The sequence below is a fragment of the Channa argus genome, chromosome 5 (genome assembly GCF_033026475.1).
Source record: "Channa argus isolate prfri chromosome 5, Channa argus male v1.0, whole genome shotgun sequence".
In the NCBI taxonomy this organism is placed as follows: domain Eukaryota; kingdom Metazoa; phylum Chordata; class Actinopteri; order Anabantiformes; family Channidae; genus Channa; species Channa argus.
Window position 1 is genome coordinate 23,793,937 of NC_090201.1, and position 23,699 is coordinate 23,817,635.

At 40.8% G+C, this 23,699-nt stretch overlaps 1 protein-coding gene and 1 long non-coding RNA gene across 3 annotated transcripts; one reads left to right on the plus strand and one right to left on the minus strand.

Moving 5' to 3' along the window:
• Positions 1–1,423: 1,423 nt before the first annotated feature.
• Positions 1,424–19,785, minus strand: lrrc38b (leucine rich repeat containing 38b). Of its 2 annotated transcripts, XM_067505518.1 has the most exons (3): positions 19,435–19,785; positions 18,255–18,892; positions 1,424–5,975 (listed from the first exon to the last, which is right to left on the minus strand). In XM_067505518.1, the coding sequence occupies exons 1-3, from the start codon at positions 19,488–19,490 to the stop codon at positions 5,728–5,730; spliced, it is 942 nt and encodes a 313-aa protein (XP_067361619.1). In that variant the 5' UTR covers positions 19,491–19,785; the 3' UTR covers positions 1,424–5,727. The 2 variants fall into 2 exon arrangements, with proteins under 2 accessions (XP_067361619.1, XP_067361618.1); XM_067505517.1 differs by lacking the exon at positions 19,435–19,785 and having other exon boundaries at positions 18,255–19,369.
• Positions 19,430–22,313, plus strand: LOC137127944 (uncharacterized). The gene is made up of 2 exons (XR_010914485.1): positions 19,430–19,570; positions 19,832–22,313. It is a non-coding gene; the product is annotated as an uncharacterized lncRNA (long non-coding RNA).
• Positions 22,314–23,699: the final 1,386 nt, after the last annotated feature.

Sequence of the window (23,699 nt, forward strand, 5' to 3'; positions counted from 1 at the left end):
AATAACACACTGTGCAGTGTTTACAGATGAGCCTCACTCATTTGCTGCTGTGACACGACAAAATCTGCCAACTGTGGGAAATGAGAGGAAAAGATTCACAGTTATTATTAACACTTAGCAGTAGCTATCGCTTTGCTGAGAGTCACATGTTGCCACTGTCGAAACATTCTCTGCATGCAAGGCAGTGCTAGATTAAAAAGAAAATAATAACAAAGAGCAGGTTCACAAGGTTTGAAATAATTCAATCAGAGAATACACAAATACCATTAATACACAAATTGAATTGAATTTTTAGAGATTTTGGCATTGACCCAATCAGTTAATATGAAATGGGATAAAAGCCTAAAAACAGCAGCCAGGAGCAAAATCTCCCTGGAGCCTTTTCGGGGCCTGGAAACTGGTGATGGAGGAGTGAAGCTGGGATGGGGCATAGACAGCAGTGACACCATGAACAAACAACAAATGTGAATATTCTCTAGCAAGAATGATGATTGGATGAGGGATGTTCTGGCGCACAGGACCCGGTAAAATAATAGGCAAGGGGTGGAGAGGAAGAGCGTTAGTGTGATGACGAGAAGAGGTGGGTGGCAGGTGTCGCTTTATTTCAATTAGGAAGCACATAATTACTATTGATAAAAAAAATTAAAATAAACATTTAATAGAGATTAGGATGAATATAGATGAAGCCCTAAAAGTAGCAGCTGGGAGCAAAATTCCCCCAAAGTAAACAAAGTTTAATTTGCATTAAAGCAGGATAGTATAATTTCCAAAGTGAATGCACCTTTATTTGATGCATAAATTAAACAGAAAGAAATGATGTTAGCACTGCAAATGGGGCACGAAGCAATTTGTGCTATGAGGCAGAAAATATGAAAATGCATAAAACTGCACGTGTCGATGAGGGGCAGTAAATAGATCAAATGCATACGCGCAGTTGAAGGTCCCTTGGCTGGAATTGGCGTGTTGTCTTCTTTAGTGAATCCTGACTTCTTGAAACTCTGGCTGTGACAGTTCCATGAGTGGTACTGGATTACTTTTTTTTCTTTTCTTGAATTTGAGAAACGCCGCTTTTGCTGGGAATAGGAGAAACGCCACCTGCAGGTGATCGCTGAAATAGCAAATCGGCTCAAACTGGTTCTGATAGACATCAAGCTGGTGTGTGAAGCTGAAAGCACTGACATCAGGCAGAGCAGGTGTAAAATGACAGCGTAAACAGCAGGGTTATTAAATTATTTCTGACTCGGATGACGATTGGATGTGAGATGTTCTGGGTGCACGACCCATTGGACAATAGTCGAAAGCTGCTGCGCCGTAGTGTGATGTAAATTCCTGCTTATACCTTTACTAAAAGCTGCACGTGATATCCCTGTTTCTTTATTTGTATTTACACTCTGATATACAAAGTCTTGTATGCAGACCAAAAGACAGAAAAAAAAGTTTTTATTTTTTTACTAAACATCAATATACAGCTACACATTGGACATTGTCTGTTTGACATTTGGAAATGCATTGAGTTGCAGCAACAAGTCCCACTCACCTCTGTCGCTTGATTTAGATTTGAGCCATTCTGACATTTATCTGACAAAACATAACACGGATTTTGGTATTTGAAGCAATGTCAAGACAAACTATTGGAAAGGAGCCACCAGTGTTTTTGCTTTCCCGGGGGAGGGGGGTGTGCACTGCCCGAAAATGACTCTGTGGACGTGCAAAAGTAAATAAATGCTTCATTCTGGAAGGTTTAATAGAAAAATAGACATGAATCTGAAGTAACTCAGCAGTGCATGCTCTAATGTGCTGATATGCGTTACTTAAACAGAGTAACAAAGAGAGAAGAAGAAGAGAGCAAGAGAAAGGAAACTGTCATGCGAACATATGCTTCAAGCTAACAGCTAAGATAATAATTAATATACAGTAACTACACAGTAGTTGGAAATGATAATGATATGTATAAAAAACTCTCTTTCTGATGCTTGACTCAAGTTGCAACTTCAAGTATCAACTTCTTAGCTGATACCTGCAACTTCAGGTATCAGCTAAGGAAGCAGTTCTTAGCAGTTTCTCACCAATGAAAGGTTGAGAAATGCAGAGTATTTAACTCAATACTGTGTCATCGAGCCGTCTTTTTAGTTTGTTGATTTTATTTACTTGAAGATGAGAATTAGCTTTTAATCGGAACCATCCTAAATAGTCTGATACATTTCCCTGGGAAAGTCCATGCACTCATTCTCTGCAGCTTCACTCCGGCCATGAGCGATAACAGGTGTACATGTAGGTCACTATTACTGACAAGCTGTCATTTCTACGAGCCTTGCTGCGTGATGTGTGTACTGTTTTTTTTTTTTTTTCCCAAACTGCCATTACAAGCAGGAATGGCCGAGCTTAAATATGAAATTCAGTGGTATTTCCCTCTAGGACTGTACTTAATCTAACATTAGAATTCACTCTTCACTAAGCTCTGCCTCCCTTAGTGTTTGTTGCTATGCCTGCCAAGCTTTCCATTCTCACACTGCACAGCTTCACTTTACAGTGGCAGAGTTACCACTCACAATAATATTCTCAATAAAAAAAACCATTATAGCCATGCTCTGGAGTTTAATGCCTGAAACAAAGACTCCCACTAGAAGGCTGCATCAATTGTGGCTGGTAGTAATGCAAATCCATCTCCAGCCAACTTTGTTTCTAGTGTACATGTTGTAAAATGAGAATTATTTAAATATGAACTTGATGGGCTGAACTACAAAAAAACAAAACAAAAAAAAAACACATTTCACGTTTTCAAATAATACACTTCAAGCTACAATGTGCAACTTAAGCTGATGCTAGAATCCAAATCAACCCACGTCACCTGAGGGCTTAAGGGCTTCACCCAGTCCTCACTCTCCCTGCTCTGCTTACACTCCAAAACGCTCTGCCTCAAAAACGAGAATGCTCCAAAACCTACAAATCAAGCAGATCAGAGTCTCTAGAAGGGCACCCCTCACTCAGAAATGTTTATAAGCAGCTTTCTCTGCACTGCATCTAGATCACAGTCTAGATCACGGGAGGGGTTTCGCAACATATTCCTGCTAAAATTATATGTGACTGACGTTTAATATTGCATCGACACTGTTATGAGAGGAAATGATTGCAAGATAAAGAACAATATAATATTATAACAGTATTAAATGTATAGTTATTTTGCTTACGGCTACTTGGGTAAGAAATAAAGAGCAGGGCTGTGAATATTGTAACGCTGAAAAGTGTTTTTTGCAATATATTCTGTAAACTTATAAAATTAGGAAGTAATCTAATAAAGTGCCCATTGCCTTTGGAAGTAGGTGCTAATCCTTTCAGCTTACTTTATAGATGAAGACAAAGTGGAATCCATTTTACATGTTTTAGGTTTTTCAGAGGCTACAAAATAGAAACCAATGTCCAAATTGTTGAGATATTGGTTTCCTTGGAGCCCACCCCCTGCATGTCCCTTTAACATGTGGACAGATCCTAAGCTTGACAGGCTTGTATGATTGGTCAACTGCTTTTCGGGGAGGGGGTTTAGAGAGGTGCAAAATGGCTGAATATTAACATCCAGTGAGGTTCAAAGTCTACTTAACACTATTTAAAGGATGTGGCACCTGCAGCACGTGACAGCGCACGTTAAGGAAAACATAGTATATCAATGCCAATACCACCAAGTCATGTGACACATCCTTTAAAAGAGAGTGTCATTGGTTTCCTGTGAAAACTTTGTGCTTTCACTGATGCTAAAACTACTGGAAAACAAAAATATGTAAGGCCACATTTTTGTTTTGTGTCATTTCTTCAAAATGTGCTTCAGACCTCTGCACATTTAGGGTTAGGGCTTGTTCTACAGGGACATTTGGATTTCCCTTTTATTTCCGTTGGCCACGGAGAAACAATGACTCTATGCTCACGGCTTCTTTTTTTCTACATTCTGCTTGTTTGCACTTAGAGGCCTGACATTTCTTCCACTTCATATCTCAGTTTCACTGAATAATTTATGCCTTACGAGAATGTGAGAAGCAATGTAACATAACTTTGCTAGGGACGAAAAAATACAGAGAGTTGAGCTTTATGAATTGCAAATCCTTATCATTAAATGCTGAGGATAAAAACACCCAAAATTCAGGCAGCTACTTCATTTCATTTAGAATAATCTATACTACCTCTCTTGTGAAATGCAAATGCTGACACCAGTGAGAGTTTTGATATGTGATTTTCCAGGGAATCAAATTATCAGATTTATTACGAGATATTGGCCGATCTGGAGTAAAAGACAAAGAGCTGACTGTGAATCCATGGTGTATCCATTCGACATACTAACCTCTAGCTCATCAATGTCTTTTAAGTAAAAAAAAAAAAAGAAAAAAAGTCTTTGTTCTGAGGCGACCTTGCTGTTAAAATCAAGGTTAAAGAGCGTATGAAGCCAAGCAGGGAGGCTGGTTCAGTCACTGATAGAGGAGAAGAAAATGTAAAGCTCTGAAGACAATAACTGTTGGACTGAATGTTTGCTTATACAGTTTGATTTGGCTCATTAGTGCTGCCTTCCATTCAGGGACTCTCCCTTTCTAAATAACGCCGTCACTAAAACTGAATCTTTGGCAGATGAAGACAAACCCATATGGTTTAATTAGGGCTTTTCTAAAATCAGGTTTACGATTTACAGTGAGCTATTATGACACAATGGTTCTACATACTGGATACTCTATTTTTATACCGCATTTGCCGTTAACTGTCACCATTATATTGTAGATGTTTTATGCATTTCTTTCTACACAGTTATCAATCTGAGGAACTTACACTATATCCTCCTCATTTACGTTTGTACGTTGTTTTCTTTTGCACATACATTTTTGATTACATAATGAATATACTGTTTAAAGAATGCATAGGCCCAAGTCAACCGGCCTATGGTACATCGCCTATTTCATATCTCAGCATTATCTCAATCCTTGTAATTCCTCTAACACCTCTGTCTAATTTTAATGAAGGAACAACAGTACAAGTATTTGCCCTCTCAGGTTCTTGGGAGACATTTAGAAATGTTAGCGAGCGGGGTGACCAAAAAACACTGTAAATGTCAGGATATGCCAGCATATCGTGTTTTAGGCGGCTAAACACTGAGGTCGCTGATCTGCATGACATCCTTTCAATGGTATCAAGATCAAGCATTCTGCTCTACACAGACATTGAACAGCATCTAAAGCACCCTGCTAACTTTGATGTCACGTTACAGGATTTAAGACTCCACAGTTGGACATCGATGTGGTTAGATTTTATTGAAGTTATTTGCTTGTCTAAAACTAACGTTACAGCATTGCAGCAACATCTGTGTTTGTTTTTTTTTTTTTTTTTTTTTTTGTTTTTTACTAGTTCTCATTCACGATAAAGGGGTTTGTCTTACTGTACTGTGTTTGTGTGGACCTAAATCACTCAGCCAAGAGCCAGTGCCATTACAACATAACCACCTGCTCTCACACCCAAAAATATGAACCACTACTGATTTCAATCATTTCTTGGGAATGTCGCTTGTTGCCACATTTCAGATGTCCATGTGAAACAGCTGCAACTGTCCGAGGGCAAGATCCTACCATTAAACAGTCCTGCATTTTCACCCGGGAGGAAGCAGCATGAAACTTGTCACATGTAGCACATACTGTCTGTGGCGTCCGCTCATTGTTTGAAGTGCCAGGACCACACGAGCCCTTAAAAGTAGATCTTGTGTCACTCCTCACTCTCCTCCTCATCCCCCTTGGTGCCTTTACTCCAACGCTGGAAGCAATGAACAGTTGAAGCCAGGAAGAAGCTCGTCATGATGGCCACCACAGACACGGAGATGCCAGAGAAAATGATGATGAGCAGGTCTGTTAGCGTCAGGGTGGCCTGGCACTCACGGAAGCTGTCCTTTGAGAGCTGGGTCAGGGACACACGCCTGCCGTCCATGGGGAGGGAGCACTCCATGCCTTCCACTCCTGCACAGAAACAGGAAATAAGATTAGATTTTAGACCTGACATGTTTAGCCCAGGCTGCAGTGAATAATGCCATATTTATGGTCTGGGGAAAAAAATGTACATGGCAGCCAGTAAGCCAGAAATCTAATCACATAGAGGAACAAGCAGACAGTACACACGTCTAAATAGAGAGCAATGTCCACACCATACGTACACTCTGTCAGCTTAGAGGAGGATGTGTCGCACCATTTCTGTAACTTTCTGAACTAACAATTCAACATTCACATCCACTTCACACTGCGATTGTCCAGCTGTGCACCGGTGAAAAATGTACGTGGACTTAAATCTTCTGCCACTAGTTTTCTTTTTTAATCTGTTAGCCACAGCATTATTGTAAGGGAGTAGGGGCGACTGTGTCGTCCAGTGTGGACATGCACCGAACGGCCAGCACATTACTATCACACAGTGGCGGATCGATGCATTTGTACACTGTTTACCAATATATTTAATACAGTCAAGCACGACAATTGAAATATCAATATGTATATGATTTTCAGAGGGTCGGACAAGGTTGCACGACCACAAACTGCTTATTTTTGAGTAGAACTCTGGCCCAGGACCATAAAACCCACACTTGACATGATGCCTGAAGTGACCACGTTGGTGGGTCCTGTTTGTGCAAAGCCTTCTCATTTTAACTGTTGTAAAGAAAATCGGATTTTAACAGCGCAATGCAGTTGTTTTCCCAAAGAGTGGGAGCTGATTTAATAACTGTAAGGTCAATCAGAAGTCTTCACTTATAAGTTGAAGCTGCACTGTGTATACAACACACCCACCCACATCATGAATGTAGGTTCAGTGCAGGAATATCAAAATATTAAGAAACTGTTAAGCAGAGTGTGGAATCCACAGTGTTAGACAATCTATTGTCTACTGTACAGAACATTTAAAATTACTCATGTAGGTTTTTTTTTTTTTACTTGATTTCTGACTGCTCTGGGCCTTTCTCTGGGCCTCTGACAAGACAAATTATTTTGCATATTTGTACATGGTTTAAAGAATGGAAGAATAATAATAGTTTTTTGTGTAAAATTGCATGTTTGCCCATGTGCAGCATGCACATTCTGCGCTGTACCAACTATAAGCAAAGCAGCAATTGCCATTTTCACACCTCTCTGGCTCACCACAGATGGTTTGCGACTACTTCTAATAGATGATGTGTCTGGCAATACCTTACAAATTGCACTGGCTTTGTTAATACAGTGTTCTCTTCTAATGCACCGATGCGCTAAGCTGAACAGCCAAACTGACTGGCTTGTCTCACCGACAGACCAACGCCAACCAACACCAATTCCACATGCCGAATCGACCGAAAAGTCACAGACTGCAAAGACAAGGCCAACGGCGATGGTCAGCTTGGTGTGTTGCCCTTAAGCGTGAATTGTCGTCTGTCTGTGTATGGATGGTCTCCAGCACGCCTGGTTAAGATGATGGATAATTGGAAAAATCTATTCAGTTGCCAGCTACAAAAGGAAAATCTCTAATTATACATTACTCATTGTGATGGCTGATTATATTTTAAACTTTTACAGATATATTAGTAAAGAGCTTCATCTGGGACAGGGGCACCTTGACCAAACTCATTTTAAAATGAAAGCTTGATAAATCAGTGAGTGCAACGCTCCAGTTTTTTTGTTCAGACACCATTTAATGGCAGTCGACATCGATGGGGGTAAATGTTTTTCAGTGAATCTTCTCTGACGACTACAAATGTACACGTGTGTTCGAGATGAAGCCCTGCAACGTGGGTGGCTACTTTCTACAGATACTGCACATGCAAATTCACACACTTGGCAGTGCATCAATACTGGATCTCTGCTCAACAGTCAGCAGAAAGTCACTGAACACTTCGCTATGATAGCAAATTTATAACGTCTTTCATAGCTGGATACAATTAACGTCAGTCATCAATCCACCTTTGGTAGGAGTTAAATCTGCACTTTTTGCTATTATTCAGTCTGAAAATTAAATGTGTCAGTTGTTGGATGTGAATACAGACTGACATGTTCCAGATTAGATTCAAAGCTTTGCTACAGATCGACAAATAATTGAGAAAAATGAATTTGAACTTGAATTTGAAATTGCGTTATGTGCCAATGGAAATAGATATAATGGAAATTAGCGATAGCGTGGAATTGTGTTCCATGCTGCTCCAACTAACTCTCTACAGTATTAATTAGGTTTGTAACTGAACTCTTTAGGAGCTTGATAAAACTTAGTAATGCTAATCCCTTAATACAAGATACAGATTCTCACATTTCGTATAACAGTCAATGAATAAAGCACTGGTATATCAGATATCATAGGAATTCAGTTTTAAGTTTGTATTAAATACATTCCTTGGTTGATTTGTGTTTTATTTGTAAAAGCATCTGAAATTTTCAAGACTTTGCCTATAGTGTTGACTTGCATCTCTTGTGGACAATAAAATGATTCAAATCATGTGGCTTTAGGTCGACTTTCATTTACTTTATTCCTTCCAGTGCCTTATTGCATAGTGCTTATATCCAACCATAATAACATGTGCTATAATAGTATCCAATACCACAACAGCATGGTGGTGGAGTGGTCAGCGCTTCGGGTCTGAGATTGACTGGCTACCATTCCAGGGTGGACCCTGCCTCCCACCAGATGACAGCTGGGATAGGCTCAAGCCCCCGATGACCCTGAACAGATTAAGCGGTTAAGATAATGAATGGATGGATGGACAACAGTAAGTGGTGTTGCAGGATAAAAAAATACAAGCTTTCAAGCTCACAGGAATAAAGTAATAAACAGCTACTTTTAGATCGTATGACAAGGTGCACATATCAGTTACCAACCAAGTACATTAAAGACAATTCTAAATATTTCCGCTTTATTATAAAGTTCTGAAGCACTCAATTTTTTTTTTTTATTTCATAATGATGACTAGCTGCAGGGCTGGGCAGAGCAGAGTGGATGGATTTTAAGTCTCATGCTAGTTTAATTTAGGTTGCATAATGTAGCTTTGAGCTTTAATTTCCAGATAAATTCTGAATAGTCATGTACAGGATAATCAATAATGTATAGTTTCATTTGTTAAAAATCCCTAAGTACTTCCCTTAAGCAGCTGGGCGCTGTAGTAACTGTAACTGATTTGAACAGGATATTATGGGGAGGCCTATTTTTAGTGCTCTGGCTGGCAGCAGCATGGAGTTTGAGTGATTATCTCAAAATCAAATGCAGTCATACTTTCGTTGTAATGAGAGGAACTTATTGTCTAGTGTAACACTGTGGCTCACTCACGTGTTTAAATTGTTCTTGGACAATAACAGCAATACTTGTTAGCAGGGTCAGTTTATTGTTGGCTTTGACCTTTTCTTTGGATTTTCTGTAAAACAAAGCAAAAAGGGAAGAATAATGCTCTTACGTTGCAGAATGACTTAGCGAGCTGTGGTCACTTGATAATTGCGTTGGGCATAGATTGCACTTGTGTAATGCACTTAGCCAGTGTTTTCATCCTCTTTTCTCTACTTGTTGTTTGCTCTTAAAACACACACACACGGGCCATAACTGGGTTTAGGACAACCAGAGCATCCAAATGGTTCCTGGACAAGCTCCACAGAAAAGTCAAGTAGCCTCAGAATCAGATCATTTTAGTTAGAAGCAGCCCCAGTACAAAGGAAGACGCTCCAAAGTGATTATGAGCCAATATCAATAATCCTGGTGGAGCCAGAGAAGAACACACTGGTTTGTCCACTGTACTTCGGGGGTGAATCGACACAAAGGTGTACAGATAAACACACCTTCACACCGACAGATGTGAAGAGGAAATGTCAACCTGGTAGGCCTTTGCAAACAAGTACAACACATTTAGAAATGGTAAGTTTCCTCCGCGATAAATCTGTGCTGTAAATGTCACTGGGCTTGCTTTTGTCTTAAAATCTAATTTTCGAATAATTGGATTGTGTAACTAACCACATGGCTCACACTTTAAAGAGTTTGTTCCGTTTCCAAATTACAGTTTGACTCAGCAGGGCTTGTAGAGGAGATTTCCTTACTGAAACATTTCCAACTTCTCTCACTACTCCTGCCATTCTTGTGAATGGCATTATTTGGACTGTATATGAATGGAGTATTCTGTCCCTCATGATGATACAGTACTGTGAAATTAGCAATGATTTATTAGAGCGGTTGCTGTACGGCATATGGCAGCCTGGTGATGGCTTTCCAGCTTGATTTTCTACAAAATAAATCATCTCAAATAAGTGGCTGACAGCTCAACAATGAAATATTAGCAGTAGAGAAATGCACCAGCGTACACCATTCAAAAAGACTTTATGCACTGAACGTACAATGAAATGTTTAACAGCTGTTTAATTAAAAACACTAAATTCACCTTCAGTGTCATTGCTGCACAACCTAAAAGACAAAGCCTTTAAATACGATCGAAAGTACGAAAATCTATTATATTTGGAGAGCCTGTTCTGTCTGTCTGTCTGTGCCCAAGATAAATGGATCATATTTATATTCATAGTGCACTTATTGCATGGCAAAGTAACCCATCACCTCAGAGACTTAGCTTTTGCCTTTGAGACAGTTCTGTCTGGTCTTGTCTGTCCTAGATGCTTGATTAATAACATCTGAGAGTGAAATTATCCAGGCAAACACATGGGCCCCGTAGGAATTACGGCATTATCACATTTCTAATGATCAAAGCAGAGTATGTGAACAGGTCAGTGATGGACTAAGACAACTTGTTTTCTTTTTTTTTAAAAATTCTAACATGGATTTATTTTTGTTTTTACGCCATTTTGATTTTAATTTAGTCTAGAACCTGTCAGACAAAACAAATCTTGAAATGTATATTCAAACATAGTTGGTAATTGTATTTTGTTGATTACTTTAATAAAAATATGCATAATGTGTACAACAGGATATACAGGATGTGCAAAGAGAGAGAATGAAGCTAAACAGTTGTACTCAAGAACTAAAATTGCACATTAGGGCGCACAGACTTATGCACCGCCTGACAAAAGGGGGAATTACTGAACAGCTGTGGTATTTGGCCAAAAGTGGAATCTTCTGGAACAAACACTATAATAATAGTTTCTCAGAATTACGTGCCTGTCTGTGACAAAATGTGCACAGCTTGCACTAAGAGGATGTCCAGATTTATAGTGGATGTGGGCTCAGATTAGGGATGTAGAAAGCTGAGTCTGACATGAAAGTGCTTCCACTTCTGCAGAAATTTGTTGCGTGTGGCAGTGAGCTGATTACGTCAAACGAAATACTTAAGTCATAAGTCATGTGACATCTCTGGGATTTAGGCTAATACTTTTCCAAATGTCCTTCTCAATTCACTAATTGCTAATGTATGATAACAAAAAGAAACCAATTTAGGCATTATTTCCACTTTACTGCAAGGCCAGCGACAAAGGTAAGTTCACAGACTATTGTATTCCTGATCTCAATCCAAATAAATGTTTTACTTTATTCACCATTCCACTGGAACCTCCAGTACATAGGAACCATCCACAGATTAGCTCTCCAGACACTTGACTGTTTGTCCTTCATCCAGCTCATTCCAGCTGTAAATGTACCTCTGAATTTATCCTATTGAGAGCAGCAATTTTATTTTAAACACAAATTCAAACTATCAAGCTACAGAAAACTACACTACACTAAACACATATTTCCCACCTGCTTTTATCAAGCACAGTTTGGCGGAATGGAATAAAAAATGAGTTTTCACTGATACGCACTGATTCCAAGAAATAGTCGGATGGTGCCAGTCTAAAGTCTAACACTGACAGGAACTATAGCTTTCACCCTGCTAAGCAGCTTTATGATGTTACCTAAAGCCATATGAATTAAAATATTACAACACTGCATGCTGAGCTGCAGCCTGAAAAAGGCCAAACGGGCCTTTAAAGTCAGGAACTGCAAAGCCTTCTGATTCGTTAATGTGCAAGTCACAAGAGACTCGGTTTTTGTTAGTATGTTAGCCAGTGCATACTGTTCGTACCTCAAGGATCACGGCAGAAACAGCTCGGGGGCTTCGATATTTGCCTGATTTGGTCCTGTACTACAGATAGCAGACTCGGAGCTCTGTGAGTGAATTTGGCAGATATTGTTGCTGCAATTTAGTCGAGAGTAATTATGAGCTCGCATCCCATGATGTTCAACAGGTGCTCTACGATAAGCACAGAAAGCCACCAGCAAAACTATATTTAATGTCCCCAGATCCAGTACTGCATTGCCACTAGCGTTTCCAAATGTAAGTCTTGAAGCAGCACATTGATGCTGGACTTTTTGCAGGTCTATACCAAAATGTGAAAAGTGAGTCTTGTTACGCTTTTCCGTGGGTTTATCAAAGAGCAGAAAACCCAAAATATAATTTTCCCATAATTAAGTACTTTGTTAATGGTATTGTTGGAATAAGAGAATAATATGTTAAATATTTCCTTTCTACTTTTTATATGATAGCGTTATAGTAAATCATGCAATAACTGTCTTTGGTTTATGCCTAAATACAGAACGAATCAAGTGTTAGATTAGTTGTTTAGTCATTAAAGTGCAGGCAGGATTTCTAATTTAGATAGTTATTAATACAATGTGTAGTGTATATGCTTTATTTTTACTCAATTCCAATCACTAGCAGCACAGTTTCCCTAAACTTTAGTGGCCTTATGAGCGCATAGTTAATTTGGAATATTTGTGTAACATTAGTACCTGTAACTTTGGAGATGGAGAAAACAAACCAACAAAAAACATGTAACGCAGCTGGAGCAGGCGGCCTTACAATAATTGTGCTTTACACTGTCAGGTGTGTCACTCGGCACAGCTATGTTACATTCCTGGCACGGACAGTTGATGGATTACATTTAGGATTACAGCCAGCCAAGGGGATAGGCTATCTGCTGTCTCGGCCGTGATTGATCTACCTAGCTGTGACAGACTGATATCTGAAGCTTGTTTCCCCTCCCTCCCTCAACCCCACACCGACCGTCCAGATTGATGTCTGCACCAATAGCAAAGGCAAAATCCCCACAATCTTACATCTGCAGACTCCTGCCGGACTTGGCATTCATGCTAAAGTCTTCATTTGCTCCCAAACCACTGGCGTCCAAACACTCCACCTCCATAAAGCAGTTGTGATAATAACTCACAAAATGGTCCCTTCCCTAGTTTATTAAATGTGCCTGAAGCCCAACACTCAGGTGTATGAAGAGCCAAGCAGATATTTTTAAATAGACCGAGGAACTGTTCAGTTGCCATAACAGACAGAATGGGAAAAAATACGTATTGGACAGAAAAATGGTGAGAGCTACGAACAGGGGGCAAGAGTGGGAGTTGGAAAGGAGCAAAGTGGCAAATGTGTGAAATGAATGCACTTAATGACAAGCATTCATGTGACAGTGGAGCAAAAGTGAGTCATTCAGCAGGGGATTCCTTCAGCGTGGAGACTCATCACTGTACTATGGCCATATTCAAAGTGTCTCAAAAGCACAAATGCACACACATTTTGCCTTTTTCCCCCAAACACAAGGACGTGTACAGCAGAAACTAAGCACTGTTAGATTCCTGGCAGTTGTTCCACTGTAACAACTCATTGTGATGAAACAGGCAGATGTGGTGGTTTCAGCAGTTTATGTTTCACACTCAACACCACACGGGCACAAAGGAAAGTATGCATGATGTACGGTGCTGCACACGGCCGATGAATTAAAGCCTTTGGCTTCTCACCTTTTATTTCTGACACTGGCAGATTATCCCTTTCTAGCTCTGTACATGCAGCAGCTGATGCTATCGCACCTTGTAATTCTGTCCACCTTTTCACACACTGCTCTCCCCAGTCAGCACTCCCTCTGTCTCTCTCTCTCTCTCTCTCTCTCTCGCTCACATCCCAACTTTAAATAAACATTCAATTAAGCCAAGATAAAAGAAGCCGTCATCCTGTGGTAATGGAATAGATATTTTCTCATCACGTTCCCATGAGGACTCAAGCAGCAAGGAACGCTGTGTGGAGCGCCGTGGCATCATGTGTGTGCCACTTAACGCTGCTCAGTGGCATCATATTTTCAGAGCTGCCTGTGAAAATTAACAGGGAGCAACTTGATAGTCTGTGAAGGAAAATTCAGTCTTTGACCATATCACATGAAGTGCTAGTTTGTAGTGAAGCTGTTCAGGTCGTGACTAGTGTTGACAGCAATGCCACGATGGGCCTCAGTCCCAGTCTCACATAGGAGGTTGCCTTCCCTGCCCTGTGGGCAGCTCTGGCTCCAGTTACCCTGGCCAATGTGCCATAGAACTGTGTCACTCTGAATTATACATGGCCTTTGTTCATCCTTAACCCAAGAGCACTGGAGACAGCAGTGGATCATGTTTACACTCATTCCTCCATTACAACATTTATGAACTTGATTGATGGCTGAAATACTTATAGTGGCACCGAAAACAAAATGCGGAAAAAGTCAAATGCATCTGTCTCGATGCTTTTCAGCTCGGAAGAAAAACCGTCTTTCTGCAAAGAGTCTGGATCAATCGGAAAATGTAGTTGAGCTACGAAAAACGGAATCGCGCGCTGCTAATCAGAGACAAGTCCGTGATTTCTAACCTAAAAAGTCCAGAATTTTAAACATCTTCCACCTCCACACTTAATATGCTGACCTGCAGTAATCAAAGGGATGCAAACAGAAAAGTGCTGCTTTTTGAACTCAAATCACAGGGGAAATCAGGATGTGAAAAATGGAATGGGAATTGGGTTTACAGCATTGGCTCTGCAGCTACTACATTATGCAGGCTGCCACAGAGGGGAACCATAGACATCTCAGGATGCCTTCTAAAATAGTCGAGTTTTTCGTGGGGATTTTTCGATTCGGTTAAATTATTCCGCTGGTGCCATTTTCTAAAGTTGGCTAAAGAATTAGGACTGCTGAATACTAAAATACATGCTCCAATCAGCAAACTAACACGGAAACATTTAAGATCTATTTTACTTTTGTTTGCTGGGATGTTTCTAGACTTTCAACCGACATTCTTCTTTTTTCTCCTGTGAGCAGCTCAGCCATCTGTGTTGTGTTGTGGGTGAGTTGGGATGGAGCTGTTCTGTGCACAGTTTACTCCATGCTTCAAAATCAACCAGATAGTATGAAGCCATCCCCGATTACGTCAGCTTAAACACACACATATAGGGTTAGTGTTGCAGCGAGTGTGCAGGGTGGGAGGAGCTCTTGGTTTTACAAGACGCCTCAATGTGTTTTGCTTCGTAACTAATTTGTTATAAGGTGAAGCACAAATGAGGATGTATCACCTACATGGATGGAAAAGTGCACACTCATCTACAGTGTGAAGAATCTTTTTTTTTCCCTCTGTAATTGATTTTCTCTGTGATGAATGAGATATTAAGTTGAAACACCCACAGTGATGATGGTTGTACGAGCTGATACATATTGAAGGGCTTATCAAGTCAACCTCATTTACTAATGAGTGTCCATCTGTTACTGCGTGACCACTTCCAACACAGCATTCCAGAGAAAGGGCCGTCACATTTTTCTGTGATCAAGAGCTAAGGCATTACATTAATCAGGTCTGGCAGCACAAAGTCTGCATATGTGAACTGGCCGGGTTTGTAATTCCATCTCACTATGCGCCTGCCTGCGACATTAGTAAATTTGGGATTATATACATAGGCTCACACCAAAATATATGCTCCAAGTTCCACTATCATTAGTCACACTTAATGTTAAAGTCAGGCAGTAGAAAAAAAACCCCAGCTCTTCCTTTAAATATACACAGACGAAGACAATGACTTTTTTTTAGAAGATATATTCAGTTCAGCGAACGACTCTTTGTCCTTTCTCATCTGTTATAGAACTAATTTGCATGCCTTAGAAGAGATGAGCCAAAGTTGGAAGATAATTATTCCTGTTGCTAAAATGTTATTTGTCATCCGATTTTACAGCATCATTAGCATTACAAAACCAAAAGTGACCAAATGAACATCTCGTTATTCAAGACAAAGAAACCAGTATGTGTGTGTGTGTCTCCGGGGTCATAAAGCAAACACTTCCTAATGTGAATTGAAGAGCTGCGTATAAGGTGAGATATGCATTACTAGCTCTATCTGAACGGGTCTATGCTCCGGAGCCAGCTGGCAGCCGTGCCGGCAGCTTGGTCAGGCCTTTGGCTTGTTCTTTGCCGTTGATGTCTGCCTGGCCAGCACTGCTAATGCAATTCATTATGCCTTGCAGTTGACAACACTTAGAACCTGTGATTAATGTTTTAGCTGCCCCATACCATGGGGACTGAGCTGGGTTGCCAGTTTATCAAGTTTGCTTTCTCACAGGCTGAAACTTGTTTGTTTTTGGAACAAAGTGTGACAGGAAAAAAAAGCAGTCTCAATAGCGTGGTACACCGTGGCCTAAATGTTTAAAAGCTGTCAGCACTTTTTACAGGGAGCTCGATTACGTCGTTTGCCAGCCAGATTACAAGTAGTGTTAACACGAGATTTCATTTGTCATTTGCAATTACAACAATTTTTTTATAAAATTCTATTAAATCTATTACGAGATGACACATCAGGTATATCCATACGCAATGATTTTCACAGCTCAGCTGATAAGGCAGGCATCTGCGGACCACAGGGTCAGTGGTTTGATCCCTGGGCCCGGCTGTATGTCGAAGTGTCTCTGGGCAAGACACTGAACCCCCAGCTGTGCAGTGCCGGTCCAAGCTCGGTAGAAATTGGGGAGGGTTGCGTCAGGAAAAACTGCCAAATCGGCATGCGGACAAATGATCCGCTGCGGCGACCCTGAACTCACGGGATAAGACGAAAGGACAAAAAAAAAACTAGTTATATGTGGATAAACAAGTTAGCAGCTTTGCCTGGATTCTAGCTTTCATACCTGATGCCCTTTTAAATGTATATCATACGTAAGAAGATTGAGGCTCTGCTTTGAAAACAAACTTGTTTGTAGTTACAGTACACACTCCAGAACAACCCGGGGGAAGTGACAAAGATAAATGCCCGCTCCTTATCTGTACACTTGTCTACACAACACCTTGTACCTCAGCATAATGTGCAGCATTAATAAACCTCTGGAACCACGGCCATATGCCAGCACACATAAAGTTATCAGTTTAAACCAAATGCATGAAATATGGGGAATCTCCACTCTGCCCAAGATTGCGATAACAGCATGAGCATCAGCATCCGCCACGTGTGGCTGAGCTGTCAGCTCTGTTTATTTGTGCCTCTTATTGTGGCTTGTGGCTCCTATGTGCGGACTTGCACTCAGGAGCTGATAATGGCTGTCTGTGTCCTTCGAAAGGACACCAAACATATGACTGACCTTGAGTAAAACATTTATGGGTCCCTCTGCACTAAACTAACCTCGAGTGATTTGTAAAGAAATAAATTGCTCCTGACAGGCTTTTATGTAACGTATAGTCCACTTTAAAGTGAACGACAACAGGCATTCAAACAATTGCAATGCTTTGTGTTTTATCCAGGACATATCTTGCAAACCCTTTCAGAGAGAAGCAACTTTGGCTGCTGAGACTAATCCACTCCAAGTAAGTTGATCTTGCCCACAGTACATTACTTCTAAAGGGACATGGTGATACACATGCAGACACTAAGACGGCCTTGCACACTCAAACACACCAAAACTTCAGCCTTGTTATCTAACTCAAACCTCCAGGCTGAATCCCAGTTGTGACAGAGTCTATAGTATAGAGCCTGAATATTCACGTGGACGCAGAATGAAACACAGGAAGAGGAGGAAGGGTTTGATTTCTGTGGGAAAGATATCCTAGAGAATATCGCTGTGAATACACCAACCACCAAATGGCAAGTATTACATAAATGTATATTATATAAATATACACAACAAATGTATCGATTTGACTACCACACAAGAGAAGTCCTTGGCTGGAAACTTAACAGCATAAAACACTGCAGTGAGTTATTTCTCATTGGAAAATGTAAAAATGAGACACACTGATAAACAGAGCATCCTTGTTGTTTTCAATTTCATAGGAGTACTATTGTATCATATTACACACACTGTCTCACACATGATAAGCTATGGGGGTGGAGGAAGAAAGAGACAAAATTAGAGCAGGAGAGAGGGAGGGGGTTCCCTCTCCTACAGGGAAAACATAAATAGACCAGGGAAGTGTTCTGGCAACACTGCTGTGTGGGGCGCTCGGATCCACCTATTTGGGTCAAACATATGGAAAGCGTACGTTTCTCAAGCGTCGCTACTCACCATTTGGAAGCTTGTGACTGTTCTCCATCAGCCACGTGAACAGGTTGGCGAAGTTGCAGTTACACACCCAGGGGTTGCCCTCTAGCCTCACCACCCGCAGGGAGGGCAACTGGCTCAGTGCTCCCACCTTTAGGGTAGACAGGGCATTACGCTCCAGTTCCAGTTCCCTCAAAGAGGTGAGGCCCAGGAAAGCATCCTCACTCACCATGCTCAGATATGGGTTGTTGCCCAGCCGTAGTTTGATTAGGCTACGGGACTCCCCAAAAGTACCCTTGGGGATTTCAGTCAAGTTGTTGCTGCCCAAGTCCAGGAACACCAGCCTGGAGGAGGAGCTAAGCGTCCCCGGTTCTATGTGGGAGAGGGAATTGTTCCGGAGGTCCAGGTAGACCAAGTCACTGTACAGAACCAGGAAGTCTGAGGGAATGCGTGGTATCCAGTTGTCAGCCAGCAAAAGTCTGCGCACATCCAAAGGGATCTCATCGGGTAGACGAGTCAGCCCACGGCCGCTGCAGTCCACAGTGTGAGGATCTGGACAGAGGCAGGTTGCTGGACAGTTTTCCCCCAAGGTCCATAAGACAGAGGACAGCAAGATGAGGATAGACTGCAGCCAGCAGACACATGGCAACATGGTCAAGGGGGTGAAATGAATAAGGGGAAAAGAGGCTCGGGGTAAGGGCGAAAAGGAGAGGGTGGGGGTAGGGAACAAGACGGTGAGGGTCACAGGGCAGGAGATAAGGACAAGGGAGGGGAAGGGGAAAGTGAAAGGGGGTGGATGGGGATCAATCCTCGTGAAGGAACATCCTGCTGTTGCAGAGATGAAATCTGGAAGGGCTCAGGAAGTGTGAGACAGCAGAGCCGCGGCAAAAAACTGTTTTCCAGGAGATCATGTAGCAACCTGCTTGGATAGAATAACCTGCCCGCCCGCTTTGTAGGCGCAAAGACAGGCAGATAGTAAGCAGTAGGGAGCAGGAGAGCAAGAAAGACAGAGCTTAACAGAGAGGGGAGGGCAGCTTAAGAGAGGTAAATAGACACGAGCGAGCAGGGAGTGATGAAAATCCGGGGGCACAGACAAGGGAAAGGGGGGTTGAGGAGGGGGCTCTGTCCGCCACGCTACCCCACAGTTGATCTGGCGGCAGTGACAGACGAAGACAATAATGTCTCGGACACAAAAGGATAGTATATGAAGCTGTGATTCAAGCATGACAAGCAAAGAGCAACATGGTTGCATCCCTCCATTAGTCCCAGGTCTCTGTGCAGAAAAGGCTGACTGTCTGAAACGAGAGAGAGAGAAGCTCACGGAACATCGCTCAAGTGTGGTAAGGTTGTCCCCCCTTATTATTCACTCTCTATTTCCCAGTGCTCTGCAACATGCTGAGAAGACACAGCGCAGCTCAGTGTTACACTGTCCAGCACCGTATCAAGGCTGCGTGGCTGTGGAGAGAGAATCCAAACGTCCAGGCAGGAGCCTCGTGGATGCAGATCGCAGTGCTGAGCTGCACACAGCCATGACAGTCCAATGTCTGCCTCTGAATCTACCACGGTTTATCTCATGCCCTCTCCTCTCTCCTTATTTCTAGGGAGGCGTGCCTGAACCATGCTGTCAACATGTGATGTCACTTCCTATAGTGTGAAGAAATAAGGAGCCACTGTCTCTGGAAAAATCTCAAACAAACACATTTATTTATGTGCATTTGTTTCAAGTGATATATTTCATTTATTTTTGATGCAATATTTTAGACACATTACTCAAAGCTCAAACATTACAGTTTAAAATATTTTTTTTTTTACTCTGTGTGTGGCTTATATTTATCTTAATTGTTTTCATTTTATAATTATTATTATAATTATATATATTCAATGACGAGGAGCCGCTGGGAGGGTAACTAACGATTACGATGATTTGGAGACTATCTCACTAAACACATCCTGTCCATTGGAGAACCTTCATGTGTTGTGTCTGCAAATGAAGTCTGTGACCTTTCACAATATCAACCATTAGCCTCTATCCTTGTATATTTACATAGGACCCACTTTTGTCTGTTCTGTTTGCTTGTGGCTGCAACTCCAGCACCAACACACTGACACGGGGTAAAAAGGCGATACCACAAAAACTGTCCTATTTAACTGTATATCTGAACATCAACTTTCCTTTCCACACGCAGATTTTTATGACTTAACGTCTTTAGTTAATTAGTTAATTCAAAATGTGTGCTGCTTTTCCCAAATGGGATTTGCTCCAACAGGTAAATGCAATTAGACCTTGGTTATTGCAAATCGGAGCTGTGGAGATGAAGGTAGCGTGAAATTCCTCAGAAAGTAAGTGTTGTCATGGATGGTAATTGTGTGTTTTCAAGAAGATAACATCTTCACGATACAAATGTAAAACATTGATACGCTTACACACTTATTCACAAGCACACACGTGGACTTATCAGAAAAAAAGACTGTTGGAAGTACAGGCAATCTAATAATGCCACTCCATGCTGGAGACGTTCATTGATGGAAGAGGAGTCTGCAGCATCTCCAGTGATGCCGATCATGAGCCACAAGCAAGGGAACAGTTCTTTGAGTCAAGAAAGAGAAAAACACGAACAGTTTATGGTATAGAATACTTCAATGGTGAAAGAGATTCATATATTACCATATATGCATTTCTCTGTGACATCACTGGTGCTGCAATGCCCGAAAAAATCTCTCAAGTCTTTTTCACAGAGGCTACATGGCATATTAAATTAAAGTATATTAAATCAAAAGACATAAAGGACAACATTCAGTTCTGCAGTGATATGGACTATTTAGGTCCTGGTGTCACAGCTAATGTTGTTTAGTGATTAATGCCTAAACACATAGTAATTATTCTGTAGTATTTATATTTTTATTGTTGTATTTTTACCATACAGCTGCAAGGACATAGCTCTTAGAGCTTTTTACATTTCCTTTGCCCTGTTTCTGTCAGCTGATGAATTGCTAAGCAACTCACAGGAAATGGACTTAGAGATACTTAAAATGGAGATGGCTCACATTGAAATGCAACTACACTCCCGCAGCTGGCAGATATAATGGCCACTCTGTTGCTGAGGGGAGTCATGCAGATGTCCAGTGCCCAAATGTGATGCCCAAAATCTCTTGACAGCAATTTGTCAGTGTAAAAAGCCGTGGAAATGTGTCTGCATTGGAGTAGTAGACCTTTAAGTCCGCCGGCTAGTTTGTCAGCCAAGAATATAAGAGCTGCATTTACAATCAGTGCAGTTTATGTTTGATAAATTTCACTTCTGCGACCTCTCTTTCATTTGGCAGATTGAATCTAATTGTTAGATCAGTCATCTACATTGTGGAATGTGGTATATCATTATTTGCACATTTGCACAGCCTACTTCTCAATCAAAAATAGTAACATAGGAAAAATATTGGGTTTTGTCTTATTTCTGATAACATAGTCACATCGTATTTTATTTTATTTTGACAGGTCTACACTAAGCTGTTCCATCATCACTTAACACACCTTATTGGTAGTTTTTAAAACATGTTTTTTAAGGGATTCTCAAGCAATTGTTTGCTTATTATAACATATAACTCAACTCCAATGTAGCCTTTAGAAATAGTTATTAGCACTAGTTTTTATTAATTATTGCACAAACAACTTTAATGCAGTAACAACAACAGAGTGACTTAGGAATGAATCCTGAAACCTGGAAATCAATGATCATTTTTACACTTCCAGTTCCCTCATCCCAAATTCTATGGGTTTTTTTAATGGGTTTGGGGCAATAGAATACAGCTGAAGACTGATATGGATGTCAGATATTGTGGCTGCTCTCTCTTCCACCTTTATGTGCAGGCTTCACATTGAAAGAAAGTCACTGTGTCTCCATAGAAGCCTTAGCGTTAGCCACCTTGCTGCTGTGTGATGATGCGCTGCCGTAGTTTCCCCATATGGCTGTAATTACTGCGGCACATCGAGGACACAGCACAGGCTGCTGTACAGTTTAACTGTAATCACTGGTAGCTTAAGTAGTTTAAAACATTTCCCAAAACAATTGCATAAAATGTAAAACCAGATGTTATCGTTTAACATGTCTTTGAATATTCTTATGCCGTGCATTTTTATTGTTGCTCTTTCCCCGAGTCAGCGTTTGGCTTTCTGTATCTCTCTCAAAGTGCCAATTCACTGCTCTCCTCTGCATAACTAATAGTGGATGTAAAAAGTATATATGGCTTGTTAAGGTTGATTTTTTTTACAGGCTTTTACCTGGGAAACAGCGAACAATAAAGCATTAGCAATATTGCTTCTGCTGTTGTAAACTTTATATTTCAGTTAACATGGCTCAAAGTTTAATGGATATTGCCCACTGTGTTGACGGTGTGCATTGCATTTCTATGATATGCTCGTTATTATTCTCTGCATAGGCCTTATGCCGGCTATGACTTTGTTTGTCTAAGGACTGCTGTTAGATGAAAGTAATTGCAATCTTAATTGGGCTTGGCTATAGCTTATATACAATGTGGATCACTGCTGTAGAGCGATAGAAAAGAGAAAAATACAGAACTATTACTTCATTTATAGGTAAATCTTTTTCTGACTTTTTAAAGAAGGCATCTCATAATCACCTCAAGATGGGAAGACAAACAGTTCCTTGACTTTCTTAATATTTTGCAGTACTAACCTTGAAAGCACGAAGAATTTACTGTAGATCGCATGTTCACAAGAGAAATGGACAAGTGCTGTCTTCTCAACTGCTGCTTGAGCGAATTGATTTTCAAGTGTTTGCAGCAATGACATGTAACTAAAGTGTTAAAAGAGGTGTAAATGTAACCTGAGGGGGAGAACAAGAGTTTGGCTGTTTGAGGGTTTAGTGACCTTGTCAGTGGAGACACTGCATCACTCCAGTTTTACATTACTGATGTGTCCTCAGGTTGTCATGTGAGTTACTGTGAATTGACAGGAGCAAGACACTATTGCATGATTTATGCTTGAAACTTGTAAATATCTGTTTACATTGTTATTGGATAAACACTAAATTAAACTTAAATGTAAAAATAAATAAATAAATAAAACCCTGAAGACGTGAAAGTTGGCGTTGTTATGTTGCCACCAGGAAGCTGAGGAGTTTATGTTTTCTGTTGTTGGAGGATTCATGTCTAGTCCAATGAGCAGTTCCCTTGAGGATGTTGGGTTTAGGGCCTTTCCCCCTCACTTCTGTAGTGACAATGACAAAGGAACAGGCATTTTTAACAGGCCTTTTTAACGTCATTTGGCAGATGGCTTTGTCCAAAGTCACTTTCAGCTCAGGTACAAAAAAAACCAAAGAGCTACGTCTAGGAAAACACTATGAAAACAGAAGTTCAGATGATATTATAGACGTGGTTGTACTATTGATATGCCATTAACTTGTACCACTGTCAACTGAAACAGGCATTAGTTACATTGCTTCCATTAAAATAGTA

Coding starts and splice junctions, on each gene's coding strand:
- lrrc38b (XM_067505518.1), bottom strand. CDS start 19,490: ATGGAGGGATGCAACCATGTTGCTCTTTGCTTGTCATGCTTGAATCAC. Junction 18,893..19,434: donor TGCTTGAATCACAGCTTCAT/ATACTATCCTTT, acceptor TATTCATTTCAC/CCCCTTGACCATGTTGCCAT. Junction 5,976..18,254: donor CAGTCACAAGCTTCCAAATG/GTGAGTAGCGAC, acceptor GTTTCTGTGCAG/GAGTGGAAGGCATGGAGTGC.